General features: G+C 61.3%; 2 protein-coding genes across 6 annotated transcripts in view; both read left to right on the top strand.

Moving 5' to 3' along the window:
- Positions 1-10,808, top strand: part of CROCC2 (ciliary rootlet coiled-coil, rootletin family member 2) — a 66,205-nt gene extending 55,397 nt beyond the window's left edge. Inside the window, exons 30-31 of the mRNA XM_035008318.1 lie at positions 5,541-5,672; positions 10,722-10,808. Coding sequence (XP_034864209.1) covers positions 5,541-5,672; positions 10,722-10,808 — 219 coding nt within the window. The remainder of the gene's footprint in view (positions 1-5,540; positions 5,673-10,721) is intronic.
- Positions 10,809-16,594: 5,786 nt separating this feature from the next.
- The window catches only part of SNED1 (sushi, nidogen and EGF like domains 1), an 83,863-nt gene continuing 76,347 nt past the window's right edge, over positions 16,595-24,110 (top strand). For all 5 annotated transcript variants that reach the window (XM_035006703.1, XM_035006701.1, XM_035006702.1 and 2 more), the window contains exon 1: positions 16,595-16,886. In XM_035006703.1, coding sequence (XP_034862594.1) covers positions 16,674-16,886 — 213 coding nt within the window. In that variant the 5' untranslated portion in view covers positions 16,595-16,673. The remainder of the gene's footprint in view (positions 16,887-24,110) is intronic.

Here is a 24,110-nt window from a genome sequence, read left to right as displayed (position 1 = left end):
TTCTCCCTCTCCCACTCCCCCTGCTTGTGTTCCCTCTCTCGCTGTGTTTCTCTCTGTCAAATAAATAAAATCTTTAAAAAAAAAAAAATAAGGGGGTGTGGTTCAAAGTCAGGAGTGGGGAGGACCCACCTGGGACTTCACCTGTCCCTGTCCAGATATTTCAGGCTGACACTGAAAGACAGAAAGGGGAGCCCCCAGGGGCTGTGGGGAGTTTGCGGGGCCGAGGAGGAGGCAGCACCAAGCGGTCCCAGAACTTTCCTGTTCCAGGGACCAGGAGGGTGAAGGCCCCGTTCTCGGGGGGGCACGGCCGGCTGTGGTGGGGGACGTCCCGAGCTCCTCTTCTCCGGCACTTGCCTGCCAGGGGACTGGGGGCCTTGGAGGCCTCCCCTCCAGCCAGGCTCTGCGTCAGCGTCCCTAGGGTTCTGGCAGGTTCCCATGCAAGGCTTCCTCACATGCGTGCAGAGGGCTCGGATGTTGTTCAGATCTTCTCTATCCGTGTTCATTTTTCTCCTTAAGAATTGACTCAATTTTTCAGTGAAGTGTCGGTGCTAAAATCTATCAGCATCATGTCAAGTTGTTCCTAGAATTCTGGTAATTCTCCTATTTTTAGACCAGTTGGTTCCGTCTGCCTCCATCTCGTGGGAACCTCCAAAGTCTCTGGTCTCCAACCCTGAGGGAGGTTTTTCCCAATTTTTGTAACCTGTTGGCCATTGAGGTGGGCACCTGGGAGGGGGATTCAGACCCACCGGAGGCCCAGAGGCCCCAGGCCCTTTTGACGAACAGCAGATCCAAGCAGCAGTGTGTGCAGGGGGCGAGGGGCTCAGGCCCCGCGGCCGCACTCCCTGCCCCCGCCGCCCTCAGCAGGTCAGCAGGCCAGGCCGCCAGGGTGTGCTAGAGTGAGGTCCGCATCTGACAGGGCTGCTTTCACTTTCACGGACCGGGTTTTCCCCTGTTTCACATGAGCCAATGTGTTTGTCAAGAGAAAGTTAATTAAAAACATATTTTTCTAATTAAATGGTAGGCTGTGCTATGCAAACAGTAAGATTCTTGTTTGAGAGCAAATCCCTCCCCGTTTCCAGGGCTACCCTGGGAATTCAGTAGATCAACAATGCAGAACGGGGCCCAGAGCATCAGGACACGCGCCCCACACTGCACGTGGGGGTCCTGCAGGCAGCTGGTGGCCTCCGGGCAAGTGGGGGGCGCGGGCCCACACACACCCCCGGGAGAGGCAGCCGGGGGTGGGGGGTCCTCCCATCAGAGGGGCGAGAGGGGTCCTCGTGGCGCCAACCAAACGGGCCAGAGCCACCCCGCGGCTCTGCACCCGCCCGTCCTCTTCTCCAGAACCCTCCTCCCAGGGCCCCAGCTGAGCGTCAGTCCGGTTCCAGAAGCTCCTGGGCTGGCAGACTGGGCAAGGCAGGCCACACAGGTGGGCAGGGTCCACCCGGCTGGATGCGATGCCCCGTGCCCTGCAGGGCATCAAATTCCTCAGAGTTTCGGTGTTCCGATTATTTTATCTTCATACAGTGGACTGGTGGGCTTTCCATCCTTTTCTGTCGTCTGCAGGACACTGCCCAGCCCAGCTCAGCCGCCCTGGAAGGTTGCGCAGGACTGGCCCGCACCTCCGTCCCCTTGACAATGGTCGCTCCCTCCCCCGCCTCCTCCGACCTTTGCCACCTGCTGGCCTTCCGGCTCCTAATTTTAAATGCATCGCCGAGGCCCCGCACGTGTTGTTTGTTTCACATTTTATTTACATTGGAGTTCTACCTGGAGTTGGAACTCTCTTACGCCGAGGTTCTATCGTATCTCTCTGTGGCCACATCTGTTTTGTGGTGTTGGAGATTTCTGTTCGTTTCTCTTAATTCGACCCGCCAACAGTTCGTCTGTTTTATTGGTCTTTTTTTCTTTTCTCATTTTTTTTTACCTACAGTGATTCATTTTGGCTTATATTAATGTTGTTGTTGTTGTGATTTTCCTCATTTCTTAAACTTAGTAAGTGACGGATTTACGTGCAGACTTTCTCTCTCAACAGAGCATTTCGTGTTGTCCTGTTTTCCCCACCTGTGGTTTGGTGTGCGTGCCATGGATTTCTGACATGAATTCTTTTTCTTTTTACCAGTTTTCTAGGAGTTTCCCTTTTACCTTCTTAGTGCAAGGGTTATTTAAAATAACGATGACATGTTTGTGTCTCTTTTTTTTTTTTTTGGAACTATGGCTCTTTATTTTCATGTGGACAATTCAAAGTCATCAGTTGTGTCTCTTTCTGTTGCTACCTCTAGTTTTACTGGTGAGAGGGTGAGGCTCTGGGGCATTTGGGATCTTTCGATCAGCTTCTGGATGGATCTGTGTATATGTTCCTTGTTTGTAGGTTGTTGGTTGGTTGTTTGCTTGTTTGGTTTGGTTTTGTCTATTTTTTTACGGTATGATTGGAGGGAAACAGGGCACGCTAATCGCAAAGTTTATGGAGAAGAGTGTATGTTTGAGATTTTTAATGGAAATTTTGAAAAACAATAGTAAAGCTGATGATAAGGCTGGTATGGTCAAAGCAGGAGGGGCTGGGACAAGGATGGACAAACCGGCAGGCAGACAGGGCAGAGTCCAGAGGTGTCCGGCACCAGACCCTGGGCTCCCTGGTCCAGGGGACCGAGTCCCCCTTACATCTGAGCACTGCCTGGTGCTGGGCTCTCCTGGGACTTGCCCAAGGGCTCCCAGAGGGCAGGACCCTGCATGGGGCTGCAGTTCCCACTTTCCTGCGGCTACCTGGACCCTCAGACTGAACATGGGTTTACGAGGCTCGCTGGCCTAGCTCACATCTCGTACGGCACCAGGACTCAGAACCACAGCGACACCAGAAGAGAACTCAGTGGCACAGCAGGCAATGTTCATAAAGGGTGCACCATTCAATTATTACGGTTAATTTTAATTCCATAAAAGTTGAGTCATTACAAGAGGAGCATAATGCTTCACATAAGTGGTTCGGGCCTCTTTAAAATACCATGAAATATTTAAGCCATATTTGAAGGAAACCTCTGCTTTTCTCCTGGAAATGTGCACAAACAGAAAATGGTAGTTTCCAAACTTTCAGGGAAGGCTGAAACCTTGCCGTTTTAGGCACAAGCACTGACCTCCCCACTGTCCATTTCTGAAGCACTAAAGCATCAGACAAAAGGAAGTACGTCCAGGCTCAGCCCACTGCCCCCCTCTGCCAGGGGTCACTCTCCTGCCTCCTCTGAATCCGCCTCCTCCACGAGCAGGGCTACAGTCGCGCCAGCATTTGGGACGACTGATGAGGGACGGGAGGGAAGGCCCCCCAGACACACGGCTGCGAATGCTGCGTTCGCCCGCCCAGACGGGCACCTGTGACTTGAGGGCTGGTACCTGCAAGGCTCATCAGGGGGTCCCTGTGCCTTCTGGCTTTCCTCTCCAGCTCCGCGCCTGCTGTCCCTCTTCCTAAACAAGCACCTCTTGCAGCCCCCCACCGCCCCCCTGCTGGCCCTGTCTCCCCTCCCCCAGCCAGACTTCTGGGAAGAGCCGCCCTTCCCTCCACCCTCACACAGACACACACACACGCACGCGCGCACGTGCACGTGCAAAGGTCATCAGCAACATTTGGTCCCATCCAAAGGGTCCCCTTTGGGTCTGTGTCTGCCCAACATTTTGGGGCATTCCATCGAGGGGATTAACCTCTCCCTCCTGATTTCTGCCAGCCCTCTGGTCCTCCCTAGGCCGCCATTTCCTCCTCCCCCCTCTGCTCTAACATCCACTTGAACCGGGACCTGTTCTCTCCCCTCTGGCCTCTCACCACGTCAGCCTCCCCTCCCCTGGCCCTCAGTGCCCTGGGCCTCCAGAGCCACCTGGTTCTGTGACACTGCCCCCCACATCCAGTGACTCCTAGGCAGAACCCCTCAAGACTGAACTCTGAACCTCCACCCCCAAATGCTCCCCCCTGCCCACCTTCCCAGATTGGTAAGTGGGTCCTGGACCACCCCAGCAGTAGAGGCCTGGGAGTCCTTGGCACACCGCCTGCTCCTCAGCCCCCACACGGCCCCTCCAGGCTGTCTCTAAAGTCCAAGTCATGTTCTTCCACTTCTCGCCCCCTTGAGCCCAAGCGACCACCGGCTCCCGTGTAGAAAACCACAGGACTCCCCTTAGCGGCACACCTCTGCCTCCCCACTTCGCCATCGAAGCACCAGCGGGTGTGACCCCTGAGTTTCCAGAGTCCAAGGTACAAGGGGCACTGGTCACCTCCCCTGCGAAACACTCGGAAAGCTTCAATACCCGGAGACTGGCCTGGTCTTACAAAGCCATGTGGCATCACAGGCGAGTTCCCCAGGTGACTCCTGTAGGCTTGTTCGTGCCTGTCTGCTCATAGGACCTCTCCAGGCCCACCGTGTGCCCGCTCCAGGGCCCAGGACACACAACAGGCACTGTCCTCCTGGGGAAAGCAGGGGTGACAGCGGCAGCAGAGCAGGGAGGATGGCCAAAAGAAGGCCAAGCATCCCTGTGGGGAAGCCAGCGCAGCGGGGCCCCGGGCTGAGAGGACATCGGGCGGTGCTCCAGGCAAGGAGCAGCAAGAGGCTGTCATTCGAGAGTGAGCAGGGCAGTGGGTTTGAAGGGGTAGCCACGTGCCCTAGATAGTTTTCATCCTGAGGGCCATGGGGAGGTGGTGACACCCCACCTGCGCTCTTCTTGGGGAGGCACCGCGGGTCATAGCAAGTCGCCCCGGCTTTGCCCTGGCATCTGAGCCACAGTGCTGCAGGGAGCTCTGCAGCCTGACCCGCTGCCTACCTCTGGAGCCCCCGGCTCTGCTGTCCGTGTCGGAAACGGCCCCGGGTCAGGGCCCTGCTGACTGCACCAGGGTAACAGGTGCGGTACAGAGTGTGCCCTCCCCACATACAGACCAACGTGTGTGCTCGGGCCACCCTGTGGAGCCTGTACGGAGACAGAAAGTGGGGGTGTCGCAGGTGCCCAAGGAAATGGTGACGGTTTGGGCGGGCTGAGGCAGAAGGGCCAAGGATGGGGCAGGGGTGTGTGAGTGGATGGAGGGAGGAGAAAGGGCCGTGGGCCTTCCCGGGTGCCTGGGCCGTTGGCGTCTGTGGGGCAGGGGACGGTGTCCTGGGCCGGACGCTCCTGGGCACACAGCAGGGTCAGAAGGGCCGAGGCCGGGGGGCACGTGGTGGTAGATCTCAGAGGCAGAAGGCGGGGAGAGGGGGGCACAGGGGCTCAGCTCAACAGGCTCCATGGGCTCGGGAGGACTCTCATGTTCGTTCCAAGGGCTGGAAGCAGGCGAGCGATTCCAGGTGTGTCATCTGAGGCCGCTCTGACCACAGCAGAGGACCTGCCAAGTGGAGCCTTGCAGCAAGTCCTGCACCCCAGCCCCCTCCCCACCGTGGTTCCATCCGAAACTGCCTGATGGCTGCAGGTTGTACTTGGCCTGCTCTTGCCTCTTCCCAGCGACCTGCAGCAGGGCCCAAGCCAGCGCCCTGGGCTTCTCCTTCCCAGGGAGCCGTGTTTCCAAGACACCCTCTCCTTCCTCTCCCTAGGAGCAACTGGATGCGCTGCACAGGGCCCTGGATGAGAGCAGAAGGCACGGCCAGGGCCTGGCCCAGAGAGGGAAGCTGCTGGAGGAGCAGGTCGCCCGCCTGCAGCGCAGATGCCGGGAGCCCTTGCCGCAGGTGAGGGGCCCCAGAGGGCGGGGCATTCCCTTTAGGGAATCATCGGTCCCTTGGCGGCCTGAAGGGAGGCTCTGGGAGATGCCCGAGGCAGGGGTTCCCACCTGGAGCCACCCAGACACACGGGGAAACTGAGGCGGGAGCGAGTCAGAGCCCGAGGCCTCTCCGCAGTAAGCGCCCCCACGACAGAGGGTCGGCTGCGGACGCGCAGCTCAGGGGGAGAGAATGAGCGGAGCCTGGGGGCCCGGCCCCCCGAGCGCTCGGCAGCCGCAGCGGTGGCGGGGCGCAGAGCGCAGGGAGGCGCGCCCCGCGGGAGCGGACGCCGCGCACGAGCGGGCCCGCCGGCAGGGGGAGCTCGCGGGGGGCGCGGGGCGCGGGGCGCGGGGCTGGTGGGCGGGCCCGCGGCTCCAGGGGGCGGGGGAAGGGGCGGGGAAGGGGGCGGGGAAAGGGAGCGTCCGAGGGGGTCCAGGCCGGGCCGGCGGCGGGAGGCGAGGCACAGGCACCAGCCGATTGGGAAAGCGCCCGCTCTGCGGCTGCGCACCCCTCTCCAAGCCCAGGGCCGCCCTGACGCTGGAGGGTGACCCTCCGCACCCCCGTCCCTCGTGGTGACACCCCACCTGCGCTCTCCGCGGGTCATAGCAAGTCGCCCCGGCTTTGCCCCGGCATCTGAGCCACGGTGCTGCAGGGAGCTCTGCGGCCTGACACGCTGCCTACCTCTGGAGCCCCCGGCTCTGCTGTCCGTGTCGGAAACGGCCCCGGGTCAGGGCCCTGCTGACTGCACCAGGGTAACAGGTGCGGTACACATAGGCCTACACGGTGGGAGACCTGGAAGGCACCCGTGGTGAAGGGGAGGCAGGACAGCGAGCCGGCCCCCAGACCTGCAGAAGGAAAGGGAACGGCAGCGAGGCCGAGGGGCTGGGCCCATCCCAGGGGCCCACTGGCCAGGGATTCTGACAGCCACACCGTCCCCAGCTGTGAGTGGATCCGGTCCCCACGTATGAAACAGGTCAAAGCGAGCTATTTGGGTTGAAATTGGGGGTGGGGGTCGCCAGAGCATCTTCCTGGGGCCCAGAGAAAGGAAATGGTGTCCCTGGAACCAGGCAGAACGTCACCCAGGCCCCACCCCCACTTAGGGCTCTGTGGGCCCAGCCCGCGGCTGCCCACCTTGCAGCGGGGCCTCCCCCTCACATCACCCAAGAGGCAGCTCCCTTGTCCTGGAGGGGCTGCCTCAGCCCCACAGGAACAGGAACAGGGACCAGGGTGTGTGGCAGGCCCACCCGCCGCCTGCCACAGAGGGTACCAGCCACGCTGTGGGCCCTGGGGTTCTGACACCCTCACAGCCCCCTCCAGGGGCAGGCAGGATGGGGACTAGAGCGGGGAATATGGAGGCAATAGGGGAGGTTGGGGTCGGCCTTTGCTGGGCCGACGACCTGGTGTCCGAGGCATCGGACCCTTCCCGCTCAGTGACCCCATTCACGAAGTGAGAAAGCAGGAGTCCTGGCGTTGGGGCTTGCTGAGGGCCTCAGCCATGGTCCCCAGAGTAGGGCGGTCTTCCCAAGGCTTCACTGAGATGAGGATATGGATGTGTCCTGCCGCCCTGGCAGCCTGGCTGGCCGTGACCAAGAACCTCAGTGAGCATGCCTGGACCCCATCTGGGCAGAGACCCTCATCGTCTGTCCCCTCGAGCAGGGGCCAGAAGCCATGTGCGGGGAGCAGGCAAGGCAGGGGCACAGGGGTCTGCAGACGGTGCAGCCCCTCCGACCAGCAAGGTGTGGGAGAGGTGTGCCAATGTGGGCTCACCTGTGTAAAGGGGATCAGACCCAGAAGGGAGGGCATTCCTCGCTCGTGGCTGCCCCGGGCAGCAGTGTCCGGCCAGGGCCTCTCAGAGGCCGCCTCAGATCCGGGAGATCCCCGAGCCGGCCGCTGCATCCCCTGCTCACCGAGACCTGCAAAGACCGGCTTTATGTGGGGCACATTCGTCTGGGCACTGTGGCCCAAGGGCAGAGGGGCCAGGGGACCAGACAGCCCAGGCGTGGCCTCACCACACCGAGTCGTAGCCTATGGAATGAATGACAAGGAGGTGGGTGCCCTGAGCTCACAGACTTTGGAAGACGGAGGCCACCGGCCACAGCAGGAGCGGGAAAGGGCAAGGAGCAGCCAGGTCCCCGTGAGAGTGACGGCTGCCTTCGGCCTCCAGCCGCTCTCCGACAAGGACTGGCCAACATGGCCCGCAGGAGAGCAGTGAGGCCCCACCAGGCGAGGGCACTGCTGGGCCTGGAACCGCCAGGGGAGCGTCCCCAAGCATGCATGGACATCTGTCCTGGGGCAGGCCCCAGCCACCAGACACACACTGTCCAGCTGATATGGACTCCGGGGATAAGCGGCTTTTCCAGAGGGGTGTGGCCAGGTCAGTGGGGTGGCAGTGGGGGCAGAGGCCCTGGGAACAGGATCGGGGGCGGGATGCAGGCACAGAGGCCAGCAGGTCAGGAAGTCACTGAAAGCCACTGGCCAGCCAGTCCCTGCAGAGCCACCTGCCCTCCCAGGAAGGAGGGTCGGCCAGCGCCTCTGGTCCCGGGAACGCTGCTCCTCCATGGCCTTTGCTGGGAGCAGTGGCCCAGCCCCCGAGGCGCAGCCCAGGGCAGCCGAGCCAGCTGGGGGCCCCCCCGCAGCACAGGTCGGGGAGGGGAGGACCAGCTAATGAGTTCCAGGAGGTCAGCTGTGAGGGGCCCCCAAACCCATAAACCCTTTATTGGTGTCTCAGGAGGGGAAACCCGGATGTGGCCGTTTATTTATTTTGGATTTCACTTTTCTCTTCTCTTTTTAACATGCACTTCCAGGAGTGTAGCTGGATTTTTAAAGAAACAGGACTTCCTTTTTCAGTGGAAGTGAACTCTTTGTTTTTCTCACCCTGAAGAAGAAAGGAGTCCTTATTTTTGTAATGCTATCCTCCTATCACTGACCGAATAACTTCCCCGGCAAGACAGGGCCACCACGGCTCCGGGCTCTGTGGGACCAGCCCCAGGAAGACACAGAACGGAGGGCTGGCCTGGAGGCCGGGGCCCCCGCCCGGCACAGCACCCACGGGGCGGGCATAGCAGGGCAGAGGAGGGAGCCTGGTTCAGAGAAGGGCCTGGGTTCTGATCCTGCCCCAGCTGCTGACAGGCCCATCGCTGGCCCAGGGACTTCCAAAAGGAGACCATCCCTGTCAAGCACCCACAAGGCATGACCTGGGGCGGCAGTTCCTTCCTCCGCAAGGATCACCCACAAGGGACAAAAGGAGCCCCTACCAGACTTGCCGCTGAAAATGTTTGCTTCCTCGGTCACATGATATTTAACCCCCTGCTCCGTGACTGGCGTGGTGGGGAGGGTCACCAAGAAGGGGCTCTGCTTGGGCAACTTGCAGCTCCAAGGAAGACAGATGGTGGGCACACAGGCTCGCTGGGATGGGGGTCTGTGAGTGGGCAGGGACTGGGAGCTGGCTGCGGGGGCCTGAGTGCAGGGGAACGAGGCTCCGTGAGGCAGGGGGATGCCAGAGCCAGGCCACCCTGTGCTCCTCCTTCAGTCGCCTCCCTGGCTGCAGGGCCTCCCCCAGCCCCAGCCTGCTCTCAGGGGACCCAGAGCCCTCCAAGTGCTTGGAGTGGTGGCTGGCCTGACCCCACACCCCTACCAGGAGACTACCGCAAGTTCTGCTGTCTGGGCTCTTGCAGATGGAGCAGGAGATGCTAAGGAAGGAAGGGGACACGGCCCGGCCAGGGGCCAAGAAGGAATGACCGCAGCAGGACGAGGACAGGGCCCTGAGGCCGAACCAACAGCTGCAGGTCAGCTGGGCCGGTGGAGCTTCCTGCGCCCCGGGCTGGGGGGTGGGCCAGGGGCAGGGAGTGTCCAGGTGCGTGTGGGTCTCAGAAGGGTGCCACACACACCCCCACGAATGTGCCTACACAGATGGGAAGGACGGGCTGGACCGTTCCTACACTGCTCGGCCCCAGACGACAGTGGGGTCTACCAGGGTCATACCTCAAGTCACAGGCAGAGGTGGAACCAGGACCCAGGGCTGATGGACCTCTCCTGGTCTCTCCGAGGCCCCATAGGGGTGGTAGCACGGTCGAGGGACCTCGTGAACCAGGCACGGACCAGAAGAGGGAGACGTGTGAGAAGCACCGGGTCAGGCAGGCCTGTGGGCAAGTCCAGGGGCTGCCCCTGTGTGGGGTGGGGACGTCTCCTCTTCCCCTGCTGGGCAGACCCCTACCTCCGCACAAGGACTTGGCACGAGGAGCTGGGGCAAGAGTTGGGCTGTGAAGCCACCGGAACCCCCCGGTGCAGCCAAGCAGAAACTAGGACCACTCTCCACTTCCATCCGGTCACTCCCACCGCTCACTGAAGGGCAGAGCGAGGATCCTGGGCCAGGTCATCACCCTCTCTGTGTCCTTAAGGGGAGTGGTGGGGACAGTTCCTGGGTCAGAGGTCACTGTGTCCAGTAGTGCCTGGCACATGGCTGTTGGAGCAGAGGTGGTCCCTGCACCTGTCCTTCAGAGTCAGGAGGGGAGAACAGTGGCCTTGGGCATGGACCTGCCCTGCCCTCCCCCCCCCAGCCCTCCCCCCACGCACTTGCTGGAGCTGACCCTTGGGCTCTGAGCCGTCAGACACCTGGGAGCCCTCAGGTCAAAACCCTCATTTTACAGCTGGGGGAACTGAGACCCAGAAAGGTAAAGTGACCACCCAGTGTCACCCCCAAGTTAGTGTCCCTAACCCACCGAGACCCATGTGCCAAACTTAGAAGCCAAAGAGCACGTATTTCCTTATCATCCTGAGTGCTTTCGTGGCCTGAATGGAAGGCGGTCTGTCCTGCAGGCACGCAATGGCCTCAGTCCCCAGGACCTGCACATGTGGGTGGCGTCCCTTTCTGGCAACCAGTGAGCCCGTCCGCCTGCCCGATGTTTCCCTCCCACACACGCCCCCTCTCCTCAGGAGCCACAGAGCTCCGCACAACCCCGTGCCTGGGGGCCCTGGCCTCAGGGTCTGCCCACCCCACCTGAGCTCCTGCCCCATCCCCAGGTGGCCAGTCTGAAGAAGCAGCTGGACCAGGAGGTGTCTCGGCAGCAACAAGCCTGCCTCAGCCAGGCCTCCCGGCCCAAAAAGTGAGCCCTGCTGCCCAGTGCCCCCGGGTGGCCTGCCCACCACAGCCCACCACAGCCGAGAGCCGCCGGGGCCAGCAGAGCCCCCGCCAGGAGAACAGAGGCCCCAGGCTGTTCATTCACAGCCGGGAGCCCACCACTCCTGCCCCAGGGACCCTGTGTCGGCAGGCGCCCTGCAACTCCACTGAGCACAGAGCTCCCCCCGGCCCGTGGGACATTGCTCCAGGACGCTCCTCTGCGGCGCCCCCCGCCCCCCACTGCAGAGAGCCCCCCTGCCAGCCCGCACCCGGCCTGGCACTGCTTCTGCTCGGACGCACGGATCTGGGCAGATCCTGGTCGCCAGGCCCCGTCCGGCCAGCTTCCGTGGCCGCAGGCTGCATTCCATGCCCTCAGCTCTATAAACACGGGGAAACACGTGGAAAATATTTCCACCAACCGGAGCCAAAAACATAATGTCCTGCAAGGCCCGGCCACCACTTCCCTCCGTCCAGAGGCCGCGGGACCTTCCGTATGCAGGAACTGCGGGCCCATCCCTGTGGCAGGTGGCTGGAAGTGACTCAGAAGCAAGTCCCCGTGACTCACTGGCCACGAGAAGCGCTGGCCTGTGAAAGTCAGAGCCCTGACAGAGCCTCCCACTTTTCCAGCCTATAAACTCTGGGAAAATCCCTGCGGGAACCCAGCCCCGGTTGCTGCGGAGACCAAGGCAGCCATCTTGGGCCTCTGTGGGGTTCACCTGTTGGTGCTTTTACTCATTCCCTCATTAACACTGGGCAGAGTGACTTGCTTTCCTCTCCCAACGGCCTCTCTTGCTTTGTAAGCACCGCGCTTACACTACCTCTGTCCCTCCAGAAGCTCCCTGGGGCACCTGTTGACAGACGAGGAGGAGACGGGGCCTCCACAGGCCTTGCTCTGGACCAAGGCCACAGGGCAGTCAGCAAGAGGTCAGGTGAAGCCCAGAAGCCCCATGTCCATGTGGTCAGTGAGGCCACAGGCCCAGCGTCCTGTTGGCTGGAGGACGGAGATGGGCTAAGGGCACCGAGCAAGGTGAGGCCCAGTGCCTGGGGTGCTGGAACCCTGCTGGGCATCCTCCTGTCCTCACACACACCACCCACCCCACCCTCCTGGAGGTGAGGTCCTGGGGCGGGGGCCAGGCCAAGCGTGCAGGGGTTGGGGCTGGACGGCTGCCCATGCCCTCCCTGGAATCGGAGGGGAAAGGCTCACAGCTTCTTCCCTGGCCACACTGCGTGGAGGCCTCCAGCCTGGAAGAGGCCCAGCAGCCCCAGCATCCGTCTGGGGGTCATCAGCCTTGGACCAGTCCTAGCTCCGCACCCTGCAGCTGTGCAGTCCTGGACAGGCTCTCTAGTCTCAGTTTCCTGTAAAATGGGGCAACTCCACCCCAGAGGGGCATGGTGAGTCCTCTATGAGGTACTGCCCAGATTGGCACCATTATGAGCTCTCGGCACTTGGGGGCGGCACCATCACCCTGGAGCCCCTGTGGGTGGGGACCACCAGGCATCGCCAGGCATCTGGAGCTACAGCCTTCCCGGGCGTCAGAGAACTGGCCCCACGCCCACAGCGGGGTGGGAGTGAATGAAGGCAGGGACCAGGAGAGCCATAGAGAAAGCGCCACTCCGGGAGCCCAAGGAAGGCTGTGGTTTCCACAGCATGGACCAGGCAGGAGAGGGTGAAGGAGCACCCTGAGGGGACAGGCCCTGGCCCCCCGCAGCGCCCTGGCCTTTGAGGGAGGCTGAGGCTTCCACGGGGCCACAGCTGGAGCAGGAAATGGGCCACAGGACCAAGGAGGCCAGCTGGAACCAGGGTCATTGATATTCAGGTTTCTAAAACATTAATATTTTTCAAATAACTGCAAATAAAATTTTAACCAAAAAAAAAACGTATAAAAAGAAAACCACCACTACCCATAACCCATCCTAAAATCTGGGCATTTCCTTCTTCTGGCACGTGGGCAGGCCGATGGCTGTGGGTGCTGTTTATGCTGCAGATGCTACGTCCGATACTCTTTCTAAAGACTCTTGGTTGATGTTTTACCGTTCGGTTCTTCCCATGTCATTAAAAATGCCACAGAAGCATGATTTCATCAGCTGCCGAACCTCCCAGCAAAGGGACAGGCCTGGGCCACCTAAGTGCCCTTCTGTGGCGGCCGTCCCTGGCGGCTGTGGAACAGTCGGGAAGTGGAGTCTGCCCTGTGGGCCGGAGGAGGGGGGGCGGGGCGGGGGAGACGGATGAGGCTGCCTGTGGCGGTCCGAGGTGTGTCTTGTCACCCGAAGGGAAGAGAGAGCCAAACCTCAGCCCACCTGTAATCATTTTTGGCCTCTCCCTGCCAATTCTCCAGCTCAAAGTGTTTCTAATTCCTCTCTGTTTTTTAATAAAATAAAGCAGCAGTGAGCATCCCGGGAAGGAAACGTTGAACCCCATTCTGGTCATTTCCCTAAGATCAAGAGCAGAAGTCCCGTCCTGGGTGTCCAGCTGTGTGGGGGCTCCACGGAGGCGGCACCCCTTGCCGCACATTAGGGGAGAAGCCAAGTGGGCCCAGGACTCCAGGACTGTCCCTTCGTGTGAGGGGTGCTATGCACCCCGAGCCAGGTGTGCTCATCCCTACCTCAGTGGAACAGCTGTGCCAAGACTCCATCCAGCCTCACAGTGTAACAACCAGGTCCACACGAGATGGACTCAACCTGCCTTTCCGGGCCCTATAACCTCCTAGCCTCGTTCCCAGCGCAGGTGGGAGGGGGGTTACCTGGGGCTGGGGCTGCTGGTTTCACATACGTGGAAGAATCAGCTGCTCCAGGGGAGATTATGCTCAGCCAGCTGCCCCTGGAGAGAGAGCTCTGGGAGGTTCAGCCAGCCAGGCTTTGCCGTTTCTGCCCCACTCGGAGCCCTGCTCAGGGTCCCTATCCCAGCCCTGCAGGGACCAGCCAACCAGGCCAGGTGCGTTGTGGGGAGGGAGACTGCCCACCTTGCCCTGAATGGAGCCCCAAGTCCTAGGGTATCCCGAGGTCGGCTCCGGGGCGCCCCCATCGAAAACGCAAACATACTCAGGCCCTAAACTAAAATGTCACAGGTCTGCTGGGGAGGCTCAGATTTCCTGGCCGCGGAACATGAGCCTGCTTGATAAAACGATTTTGGTTTTGATAAATGTGGACTTTCTGTGGCAGAGACAAAGGCGCCCTTGAGTCCAGAGGGGAACCTAAAACGGCACATTGCTGAAAAGTATTTCCTGATAATATTTTTAGCACCTGAAAAAAAAAAAAAAACATTTTTTCCCTCTTTTTTTGCCTGTGGAGTTGTGTGGGGGTTTTTTTTGTTTTGTTTTGGGGTTTTTTTTTTTTTTTTTTGAAATGTAATGCCCAACTGTGGCGGGGCCTCATGTTAACCCCCAGTCTCCCAGACCAGGTACAAACTGGCCGAAGGTGAAGAATGCAAAGAAGCAGCAAGGCAGGGGCCCCAAGTAAGCACAGCCTCGTTGGGGGCCACGACCCAAAGGTCTGCCTGTGGCTGGCTCTAGCCTAGACCCACAAGCACCTGCTCTCTGGGGTGGGGCCTAGGCCTGAGCACCTCACAGAGCCGCCCCGGGGACACACTTGAGCGGCGTGGTTGGGACCTGTGTAGACCAACCACCCCCACCATGTCCGGAGAAACAGTCCCTTTCTGGGTGCATCTAGTGGGCACTACTGTGTGCCCATGGGTATGCTGGGCTCTGGGGCAGCCCTGCTCCCCACAAGCCCCCAAGTGGACTCAAATCTAGCCCAGAAACGGGCCTTGACTAGCTTCTCCTGACGCATGTGCTCAGGAGAAGGTGCTAAAGAGGCGCACGTGGGCCTGTGCACATGTGTTGTGTCTGTGAGCAAGTGTGTGTGAGCACATGTGACTGAGTGTGGGTGTGTGTTGTGTCCATGTGTGTGAGAGTGTGTGTGCATGTGTGTGTTTAAGCGAACATGAGCAAGTGGGAACGTGCCCTTCCTCCCCAGGTTCTTGCCGAGAGCTGTGTGAACTTGGGATTCTGTTCCCAGCACAGCCCCAGCCATCAGATGTCATCTCTGACTTTCATCCTCCAAAGATGGGAGGGCTTGACCTTTCTCATCCTTCATTGGAACCATGCAGTTGTCCTGCATGGGTCCCCAAGGGTCCCCAAGGCAGGAGCCTGGCCCCGGGGCTGGCCCTCTCGCAACCGAGTTCAGTGGAACTAGAGAGAAGTTTCAGGGGAACTTGTTCTGGGGGGGCGGGTACCAGTGTGAGGTCGGCCCCAACTGTGGCTGCCTCCTTAAATCCCAAGTCTGCCCCGATTCTAGCCTACACCTGTAACCCACAGAGTCAAACCATCGCACTCTGAGGACTTGTCCACTATTTCTTCAAAACTGCATTAATGTTCCTGGCTAACTGCAGAACAACACTTGCTCACTGAATACATTTTAGGACATAAAGAAAAACACAGAGCCAGACATAAAAGCTCCCAGAAACTCAGTGGTAGTGCTGGCTCTTTCTGCTTGTCTTTGGTGGGTGCACAGTTGTCTTTTGGAGCTCCAGGCTTGGCTCGCAGTCACATATCCCCCAACACCAGATTCTGAGAGCAGGGGGAATGGGGGAGGACCCTGCACTGAGCCTGAGCAAGGTGTGAGGTCAGTGGTCCCAGAGGCGGGAGAAGAGCTGGGATGGCCACGAGGTGGGGACACGGAATCTGGATTGTGGACTCCACCCACCAGGCCCAGGAGCATCTATCCACTTGCCCCCAGCCCACGTGGACTTGTTTTCCCCCACTGACAGCCGCCTAACCCAGGAGTCTGCTGGAGATTCTCTTGCTGTGAGGTTCCCTTAGGACCCTGAACCTGTCAGGAAACCTCGCCAGGGATTTCTCCTGATGTGGCTGTGCAGGGTGCAAATACCTCGTCTAATGCCCTGAAGTCCCCCAGGCCAGGGGCCCTCACAAAACCAGACCGGAGCCTCACCCCCAGGGCCAGGAGCAAGTAAGTGTCCACAGGCTCAAAGCTTGGGGAGCTGCATGGGGCTGGCCTCTGGCCACTTCCACAAGGGTATCCAGGCACTGTTAAGCCGAGTGGCCCCGACTGACAACACTGGGGATGACCGGGTCCCCAGGCAGGGCAAGGACCCAGACCCAACATCTCAGGCAGGTCTTAGGGTCTGTGTTAGAACTGCTGTATGAGCAAGGCCCCTCCTCTGGGCCCGCCCTAGTCTGGCGACTGGGGACCCACGGAGGAGGAGGACAAAGCGCTCGTCCGCGAAGCGCTCACCTCGCCAAAGCCTGGGACCAGAGAGCCGCGCCTCCCCGCCAGCGCAGGCCCAGGCGGGCGCGTCCTGAGCGCCCCGGCCCTCCCGCGGGGCCTGGCGCTTTAAGAGCGGTCTTATTTGCATGACCCCGCCCAGGCCCCGCCCAGGCCCGGTGACCGCCCGGCTGGATATTTAAATCGCGGCCGCTGGGGCGGGGCCGGCCCTGAGCGCGGTCCCGCCCGGCGCCTTCCTTCGCGGAGCGGCGACCCGAGCGCGGCCCGGCCGAGCGCGCGGAACCCCACAGACTGCGCGCCGCGCTCCTCGCACCCCGCCCGCCCCCGCCGGCTCCAGCCCCGCACGCGCCGCCAAGCCCTCGGTCCCCGCCGCGTCCCCGCTCCGTCCTCGCTGCGCCCCCGCTGCGCCCCCGCTCCGTCCCCGCTGCGCCCCCGCTGCGCCCCCGCTCCGTCCCCGCTGCGCCCCCGCTGCGCCCCCGCTCCGTCCCCGCTGCGCCCCCGCCGCGCCCCCGCTCCGTCCCCGCTGCGCCCCCGCCGCGCCCCCGCTGCGCCCCCGCTCCGTCCCCACTCCGCCCCTCTGTGCTCCGCTGCGTCCTGGCCGCAGATCCCCGGCGATGCAGCGCGCCGCCGCCTGGGCGCTGCTCTTGGCCGCGGCCCTGGGGCTCGGGGTGCGCGGGGTGCGCGGCGCGGTGGCCCTCGCCGACTTCTACCCGTTCGGCGCGGAGCGCGGCGACGCTGTCACCCCCAAGCAGGACGACGGCGGCTCGGGGCTGCGGCCGCTCTCCGTGCCCTTCCCGTTCTTCGGCGCCGAGCACTCCGGACTCTACGTGAGTAACCGCGAGCTGCGGGGACGCCGGCGAGGGCGCCGCGCCCCGCCGCTGCCCGCCGCCCGACTCCCGCCGCCGCCGCCAGCAGCTTGGCACCGCGGCGGCCAGAGGTGGAATGAGGACAGCGCTGCCTCCCGCCGGCGGCCAAGGCCGGACAGCGGCCCGCGGGAGAGGCGGGCGGGGTGGGGTTCGGGCTGCAGCCGGGCCACCTGGGCGAGGGGAGCGCGGCGCGCCCCGGCCGGGCCTCACCCGCCTGGAGCCTGGGCAGCGTGCGCGGACCGCGTCCGCCCCGCGGCTGGTCCCCAGCGCGGCGGGGGGAGTCCTGGCCCTGCCCTGGGTCTTTCGGGAACAGCGGTGTGGCGGCAGCCACGTGCTTTCCGGGGCCTCGTTCCCCGAGTAGGGCACCTGACCCTTTCAGTTCCTCCCCGGGCCTGCCAAGGCCTCCTCCTCTCTCCTGGCCACTTAGGCCCCGCCCCAGTTGACGCCTAAGGCGCACTGCCGGGAGGCTGGGACCCCTGCCCCAGGCAGTCAGGGCAGGGCCTGCTTCTCGGCAGACCACCTCTGCGCGCGGCGGTAGCCGGAGTAGGGTCCCCCTGGCTGTTGTCTCCCTTTCTCCCTTCCTCCTGAGTCCAGGAGCTGGTCACTCCCAGGAGTGCGAGCTCTGGGGCCAGGGGCTCAGGACAGCAGGGACTGAAGGACAAGGCCCGGGTGCTGGTCCTGTGTCTGCTGCTCCCAGGGTGGGACCCTGGGCCACAGAGGGCACGAAACATTCTGTCTCATCACTGTCCTGCACCTTTACTGTAGGAGGGCCCCTGGGCACTGGCACCCACCATCCCCGAATCGAGGCTAGGAAAGTGTTGCGCCAGCCTGAGGGTGCCTCCCCTTACGTCTCACACCGTCACCCCAGGCACGACCTCGGCCATTTTCAGTACCATCCACCACCACTGCCGTCAGCACCGTCCCCCCCGCAGCACCACCCCCTGCGTGCCCCCATCCACGCGGCCTCCTGCTCTGTCAGCTCTCTCCTCCCCACCACCTTCAAGGCCGGCCACCTCCACCACCACTCACATCTTTTGCACTGTGGACATCCTCACCCAGCTCTGTCCCAGTGGCCTCCACCAACATCAGGTGCTCCCTCCACCAGTGGCCATGGCACAGCCTGGCCATGGCCTCTCCCCGCACCTGGGCAGCAGCATTTGGTGATGGCAGAGGTGGGAGGGGCAAGCGTCCTCTCTGTAGATGCCACCCTGCAGAGAGTCCCCCTGGGCCAGGGCTGACTTCCAGCAGTATGTGGTGGACAGCACGGCGCCGTGCTCAGGGGCTGCAGGGGCCAGAGGAGGCCCTTGCATCTTAGAAACCATTTTCACAGAACACTGTCAAAAGATTCTGTAAGCATCGGGGCCAGGCTCAGCCTTCCTATCAAAGTCGCAGGTGAAAATATTATTAAAATGGTTGACCCTCTTAATAGCCTCACCAAAAACATCTACCCTTGCCAAAACAACTGGGAGAAATGGCTCTAAGGCGGAAAGATCTACTAGAAAAACAAATCGTTTCATCAGAAACGAACATTATGGCCACTAACAAAACATATATCTTCATAAAAGCTTTTTCCTGAAACAAAGAGAGTATCGGAAAAACACGTGCCCGTGCGGACACAGTGGGCACGCTGTGCCTTCTCTTTCTTCAGTGAGAAAGACAGTGGAATTCCTGAGGGAGCAGAGCCCTACACCTGCCTGGCAGGACCGTGAGGGCGCTGTGGTCATGCAGGAGCAGGGCAGCGGGTGGGAGGCAGGAGAGAGAAGGGAAGGTATTTGTTCCATAGCATGCGATCTGGCCAGTGCCTCCCGTGCCCATCCAGTGCCTGCACCTGGACGATCGGAGGGCAGATGGGGAAACTGAGGCTCAGAATGCCGATTCCAGGGCCTTTAGACCACCCTGTCCAGCTGTCTCCTCACCCTTCCATCTCAAACTTAGTGGGACCCAAACAGAAGTCCAGCTTCCTCCCTGGACCCACTGTCGCCTTTTGCTGCCTCCCTCCTTTCCCTTGTCCCTTCATTGTCGAGGCCTTGGAAACACATCCCACTTCCCAGCGTCTGCGCGGTCCCAGCCCTGGGCCTGGCCACCGTCCCCACTCGCCGGGATGCGTGTAGGTGCCTCCTGGCTGGCCTTGGTCTCCTGGCCCTGCCCCTCGAGCCTGCCCGTAGGAGCACTGCCAAATGTGAATGAGATCCTGCCTCTCCTTTCAGCCCTTGCCTGCCCCTGGCCTCGAGGCTGGGTGCTTTGGCCCCCTGCACACCCTCCAGCCCCCTGTGCTCCAGCCACACAGAGCAGGCCACGCTCAGGGGTGGCGCTTGCTATTCCTGCGGCGGGGGACTCTTCCCCAGACATGCAGGTCTCGACAAGGGCCCCCCACGACCCTCCTGAACTCTGTCCCCTGTGCTCGCCCCTGACCCCACCTTGGTTGTTTCCTTGCTTGGTGTCCGCCTCCCGCCTGTGGACCTGTGTGTCCTGCAAGCCACGTCAGGATGAACTCATAGCAGGTATCTATGTCTTCTGATAGGAGGCAGTGGACATGGCACCCGTGTGCATGCGTGTGTGTGCGTGTGTGTGCACACGTGCGTGCACACAGCGGACGCATTTCCCGGCTCTGTCCGCTCAGGGAAATGGAAGCTACGCTACCCCATAGCGCTGAGCACTCTCCTGGTGCTCGGCTCCTGGTTGCCAAACGTCAGTCTCCCCAGAAGGAACTAGGGCTCTGTGGAGACGACTCGGCCCAGGCAGGAAAGTGCAGAAGGAGCTGCAAATGAAGCACATTCGAAGTAGGACGCACTCCAAGAATGGTCGGGATGTGGCAGGGGGACACAGAGGCCATCAGAGGGGCTCTCTGGCCATACGGGGACAATCGGAGCTTGAAAAGAACGGTAGCAACAGGTTTCCATCCTTTAGATAAAGAGGGAGCCAGGGAGCTCGGCTGGTAGGAGTCAACAGTGATTACACATGTGAATGAGGGAAGCCGTGTGGGCAGCTCCGCATCCAACTTCGCTTTCCTGACTCGGGCTCAGCACGTGCGCTTCCAGCACAGAGTGTCCTTGGTCCTGTGTAGAGGTCGTCGTGTCTGCCCCTTGCTCTCAGGCAGCTCAGGAAACGTTGTGTGCAGGCAGACAGACAGACAGAGGAGGGGAGAGCCTGCACCCGGCGCACATCCGAGCGGCGTGTAAGTGTGGATCAAGTAGGAGGACGCTCCTTGCTGTGTTCTTGCAGTTTTTCCATCAAAGCAGAGTGAATGCCTGAATGTTCTCCTGCTGAGAAGAGCCTTCTGTGTGTGCTGCCCAGCGCACCTGGACGCACACCCGGCCCCCGGGAGGCCAGCCTGGCCAGCTGGGAACGACTCCGGGGTTCCCGCCCCTTAGCATGAAGCCAGAACTTCGGAGCTAGACGCGAGCAGCTTGCCAAACCCTGTCCCTCCACACAACTCACCATCAGAACCTGGTGCATTCATTCTGCATCGACGTGTTCATTCATTCATTCCACATCCTCAACCAAGCCCTTGCACTGAGGCAAGAAATAGCAGTGGTGCTTTGGTTTTAGTAGTAAAATCATTTCTGGGAGCACGTGGGGGGCTCCGTCAGTTAAGCGTCCGACTCTTGGTTTCAGTTCAGGTCATGATCTCAGGGTCACGGGATCGAGCCGCACATTGGGTTCTGTGCTCAGCGTGGAGTTGGCTTGAGACTCTCTCCCTTCTCCCTCTGCCCCTCCTCCCCCTAAGACAAACTCACTTCTACTTTGTTCACTGTGCTGTCCCAGCTTCCAGAAGAGAGCTAGCTCCTGGAAGCTGCTCTGCCGATGTCTGTTGTTCGTTTTCTGATCAGTGGGTTGATACATCCATAATCCCACCGTCCAAAAATAAGCACTTTCAACATTTTGCTGAAATTCTTCTTGATCTGTTTTCAAGCATACTTAGGGTCCTACAAGACAAATCTGGGGCTGCTACTTCATATAATTCCTATTTCCCATATTTCTTTCACTATTTTATGCCATGAGCATTCCCCATGCCTTAAATTTGTAGAAACATGCTTTCTGGGGACAGTCTAATATTCCATCCTGTGGCTCGATCATGATTATTTGAATGGGTTGCTCCGTTGACTGTTGATTGAGTTGGTGGTCTCAGTGGTCCCCATGAATTAATGATGCTGTGGCGCAGGTGAACCCTATCCATGTCTTTACACGGGGCTCCCGTCCTTTCCTTATAATAAATTCTTCCAAGTGGGATGACTGGGTCTGAAGGAATGCATCTCCCTACTGCCCCCTGCCACCCAGAAGGGCATCCTCATTGGCACCCTCCTCTCCTGGCCCCCAGGGATGCTGCTCCTATGGGTCGGTGAGCAGGCAGGGGGGAAGGTAACAGGCTGGTTTCTCCCCATCCCTCATCTCGGGGGCGGGGAGGGCAGCCTTAGAGCCTCAACATCCATAAACTGGTTCTTTACAAAGTGAGGCGAGTCGTTCATTAAACACCTACTCTGTGCGTAGCCACTGCCCTGCTCCCCAGCCCCAGGACTCAGCTGAGACACAAGTCTGAACTGCGCAGGCTGAGTGCAGGTGGGAGGAGTGGGAATAGGACAGGGTCCAGGCTTGGGTCCCTGACCCCAAACCCTCCGCACAGCAGAGCAGCCCGGGACCACACTGTCCTCCAAGCTGGTCCGGGGGTAGACCAAAGCCAGCACAGTCCCTCAGACCCTTGTAGGCTACTCTGGTCAGAGGGAGCATGGGCACAGGCAGCTTCAGAGGCTTGCTGGGGACGGGGTCTGGGATGAAGCTGGGGCCCAAAGGAGTGACTACTGCCCCCAGAAGAGGGACTGGCAGGGTGAGAGTCTGGGTGTACATGGGGAGCAGGGACACGCCAGGTTTGCATTTGGGGTGCATCTCGACTGTGGTAGCTATAGGATGTCGGCGGACCCCACAAGGGTTGCAGGGGTGCAGGGTGGCCGAAAGGAGGCACCTCTGTCTGAGGACCAGGCCGAGGGGCAGCAAGGTCTCAGGAGAGGCAGGAAGGCAGCGGCTCAGGCTGGTGATAGGTGCAGAGGAGGAAATTTCGGGTGCCCAGGGGCTGTGGGACTGTATCGCACAGGGAGGCACGTCCAGGGGCCCTGGGGAGCTGGGCTCCGGGCCTGAAGGGACACCTGGTCGTGGTGGACCCCAGGAGAGGCAAAGAGGTGGCTTTGCCAGGGGTGGGGGTGGGGGGAGTTGCCTTCTACACAGGAAGGAGAGAGAAGAGCACAGCAGGGACAGGACGAGGGACAAGGAGGCACAGGTGCTGGGACACCGGAGAGGCAGGCCCCACCTGCGGGTGGGGCGGCGGGCAGCGCGCCAACGGGAGACCAGAGGGTGGCCGCAGGGAGCCTCTGGAGGAGGGCCGTGGAGGGGGAGGACACCGCAGGAAGTACAGCTGGGGCTCCCAGCCCAGGAGGGCTTGGCCTGGGCGGGAGGGAAGGGCAACTCCTCCAACGCTGAGGTCCGCCTGCCCCTCTCAGCCCGTCTTCCAGGGGAACCCCCCTCCCGCCCCCTAGCCCAGGGAGGGGGGCGGGCCCCGTTCTCTGCTCTTCCCCAGGAAGTGGGCCCTGAGGGTGGCTCCCCTGCTCCCCATCTGCTGGGGTCCTCCTCCTGCAGCCCCTGCAGCCCCGCTCTAGCTCTCTCCCAGCGCTCAGCCAAGGGCCAGCCTCCCCTCCTTCCCCGGCTGGGTGTGCGGCAACTTCTGGCTCTCCAGGGCTCAGACCCGCCTGGCCTGTGAGCCCCAGGGGCCCTGCCCCCTCGCTGCCCCGTAAGCCGGACTCCAGCCCCCAACTGTGCCGTGGGAGGAATCCTAATTACCCAGAAAGCCGCCAGGAAATAAAAAACATGCCTACATTTTTCAAAACAAGCTTATAAAAGGCCTCAGGGGCTTTATTGTTTTATTCTTGGCAGAGAAGTCAAAGCAGGAACCAAGGCCCCGCCCTTTTGGATATGCTGTTTGCAGAGCTGGGGTGCTGTGGCCTCGGGGTCCCTGGCTCCCCTCCAGGCCTGCACGGCCCCACTCAGAGCAGCCCCTCCATCCAGCAAGGGTGGCACCAGCGGGCCCTCGAGCTCCCGGCTCGGGGACCGGCCAGACACACGTCACATACTTTGGGCTGGAAGTTGCCTCCGAGAGACTCTCCAGGACATTTCCGCTCTTTCCTGGTTTTATCCAAGTCGGAAATGCCACCAGTGCCGTCCGTCTGTGCTTCTCCTGAACCAGTGGGGGGCCGGCCTGGGCCTGCAGGAAAGGTGTGGGCGCCCTCTGGCCAGCCCCCACGCCACACTGCACACACGCACACTCACCCACACCCTCCTACACACGTGCACACTCACACACCCTCATACACACAGGCACACACGAGCACACACGCACGCAGGCGCTGCTCCTCCCCCCAGGGCCTCCCTGCAGTTCACAGAGTCGCTGCAACTTCCTGTAGCGCGGGGCGGCTTCGGGGCCGCCCCAGGGACGCTGACCAGCAGCTCCCTTCCCAGGACCGTTGGCCTGCTCACGCGGACGGGAACAGCCCCTCCGCGGACTGACCGCGGGCCTCTGGCGCCCGCCCGGCAGAGAAGGGTGCAGGCAGGGTGTGGAGGGTGCAACTGCCGGCCGCCCACCCCTGCACTCGGTTCTGCCCACCACACGGCCGCACGAGGCAGCCTGTGTACGATTCCCCCCCGGGGCTGGGACACCCAGGGGCAGCCGGGTTCCGCAGCCGGTCCTTGCACAGGAGAGAGGCAGCATCTGTGTGGGAGAGGCCTGGCTTGGGGAGACCACAGGGTGGCCACGGGGAGGCTCTGGCCAGGGGCGTCGACGGGGAGGGCCCGGGAGGACAAATCAGCAGGTCCTCCTTCCTCTCTGCTCCTGGGGTCTCCCTGCATTTTCATGAGAGCCCCAAAAGGCTGGGTGGGTCCCCCACACAGGCCTCAGGTCCTCATGGCCAGCCGGTGCAGGGTGGATGCTCTGGGCCCGGGGGCCCAGCAAACACCCAGGCCCACGGTCAGGGTTCTGGGAAGTCAGTGGCTAAACAGCATGTGGGTGGATCCTCACTTCTCTAAGTCCCAGACGGGGATTAAAGCTACCTTGTTCAGCTAGAACATTCACCTGTCACAGGGGGCGCATCTGACCGGGAGTCCGGCTCTAATCCTCCCTCCTCAGTCTCCGTATCTGCATCACAT

The sequence above is a fragment of the Mirounga leonina genome, unplaced genomic scaffold (genome assembly GCF_011800145.1).
Source record: "Mirounga leonina isolate KUSES-001 unplaced genomic scaffold, KU_Mleo_1.0 Mir_151, whole genome shotgun sequence".
In the NCBI taxonomy this organism is placed as follows: domain Eukaryota; kingdom Metazoa; phylum Chordata; class Mammalia; order Carnivora; family Phocidae; genus Mirounga; species Mirounga leonina.
Note: the sequence above shows the minus strand (reverse complement) of the source record. Positions and strands in the feature narration are given on the sequence as shown.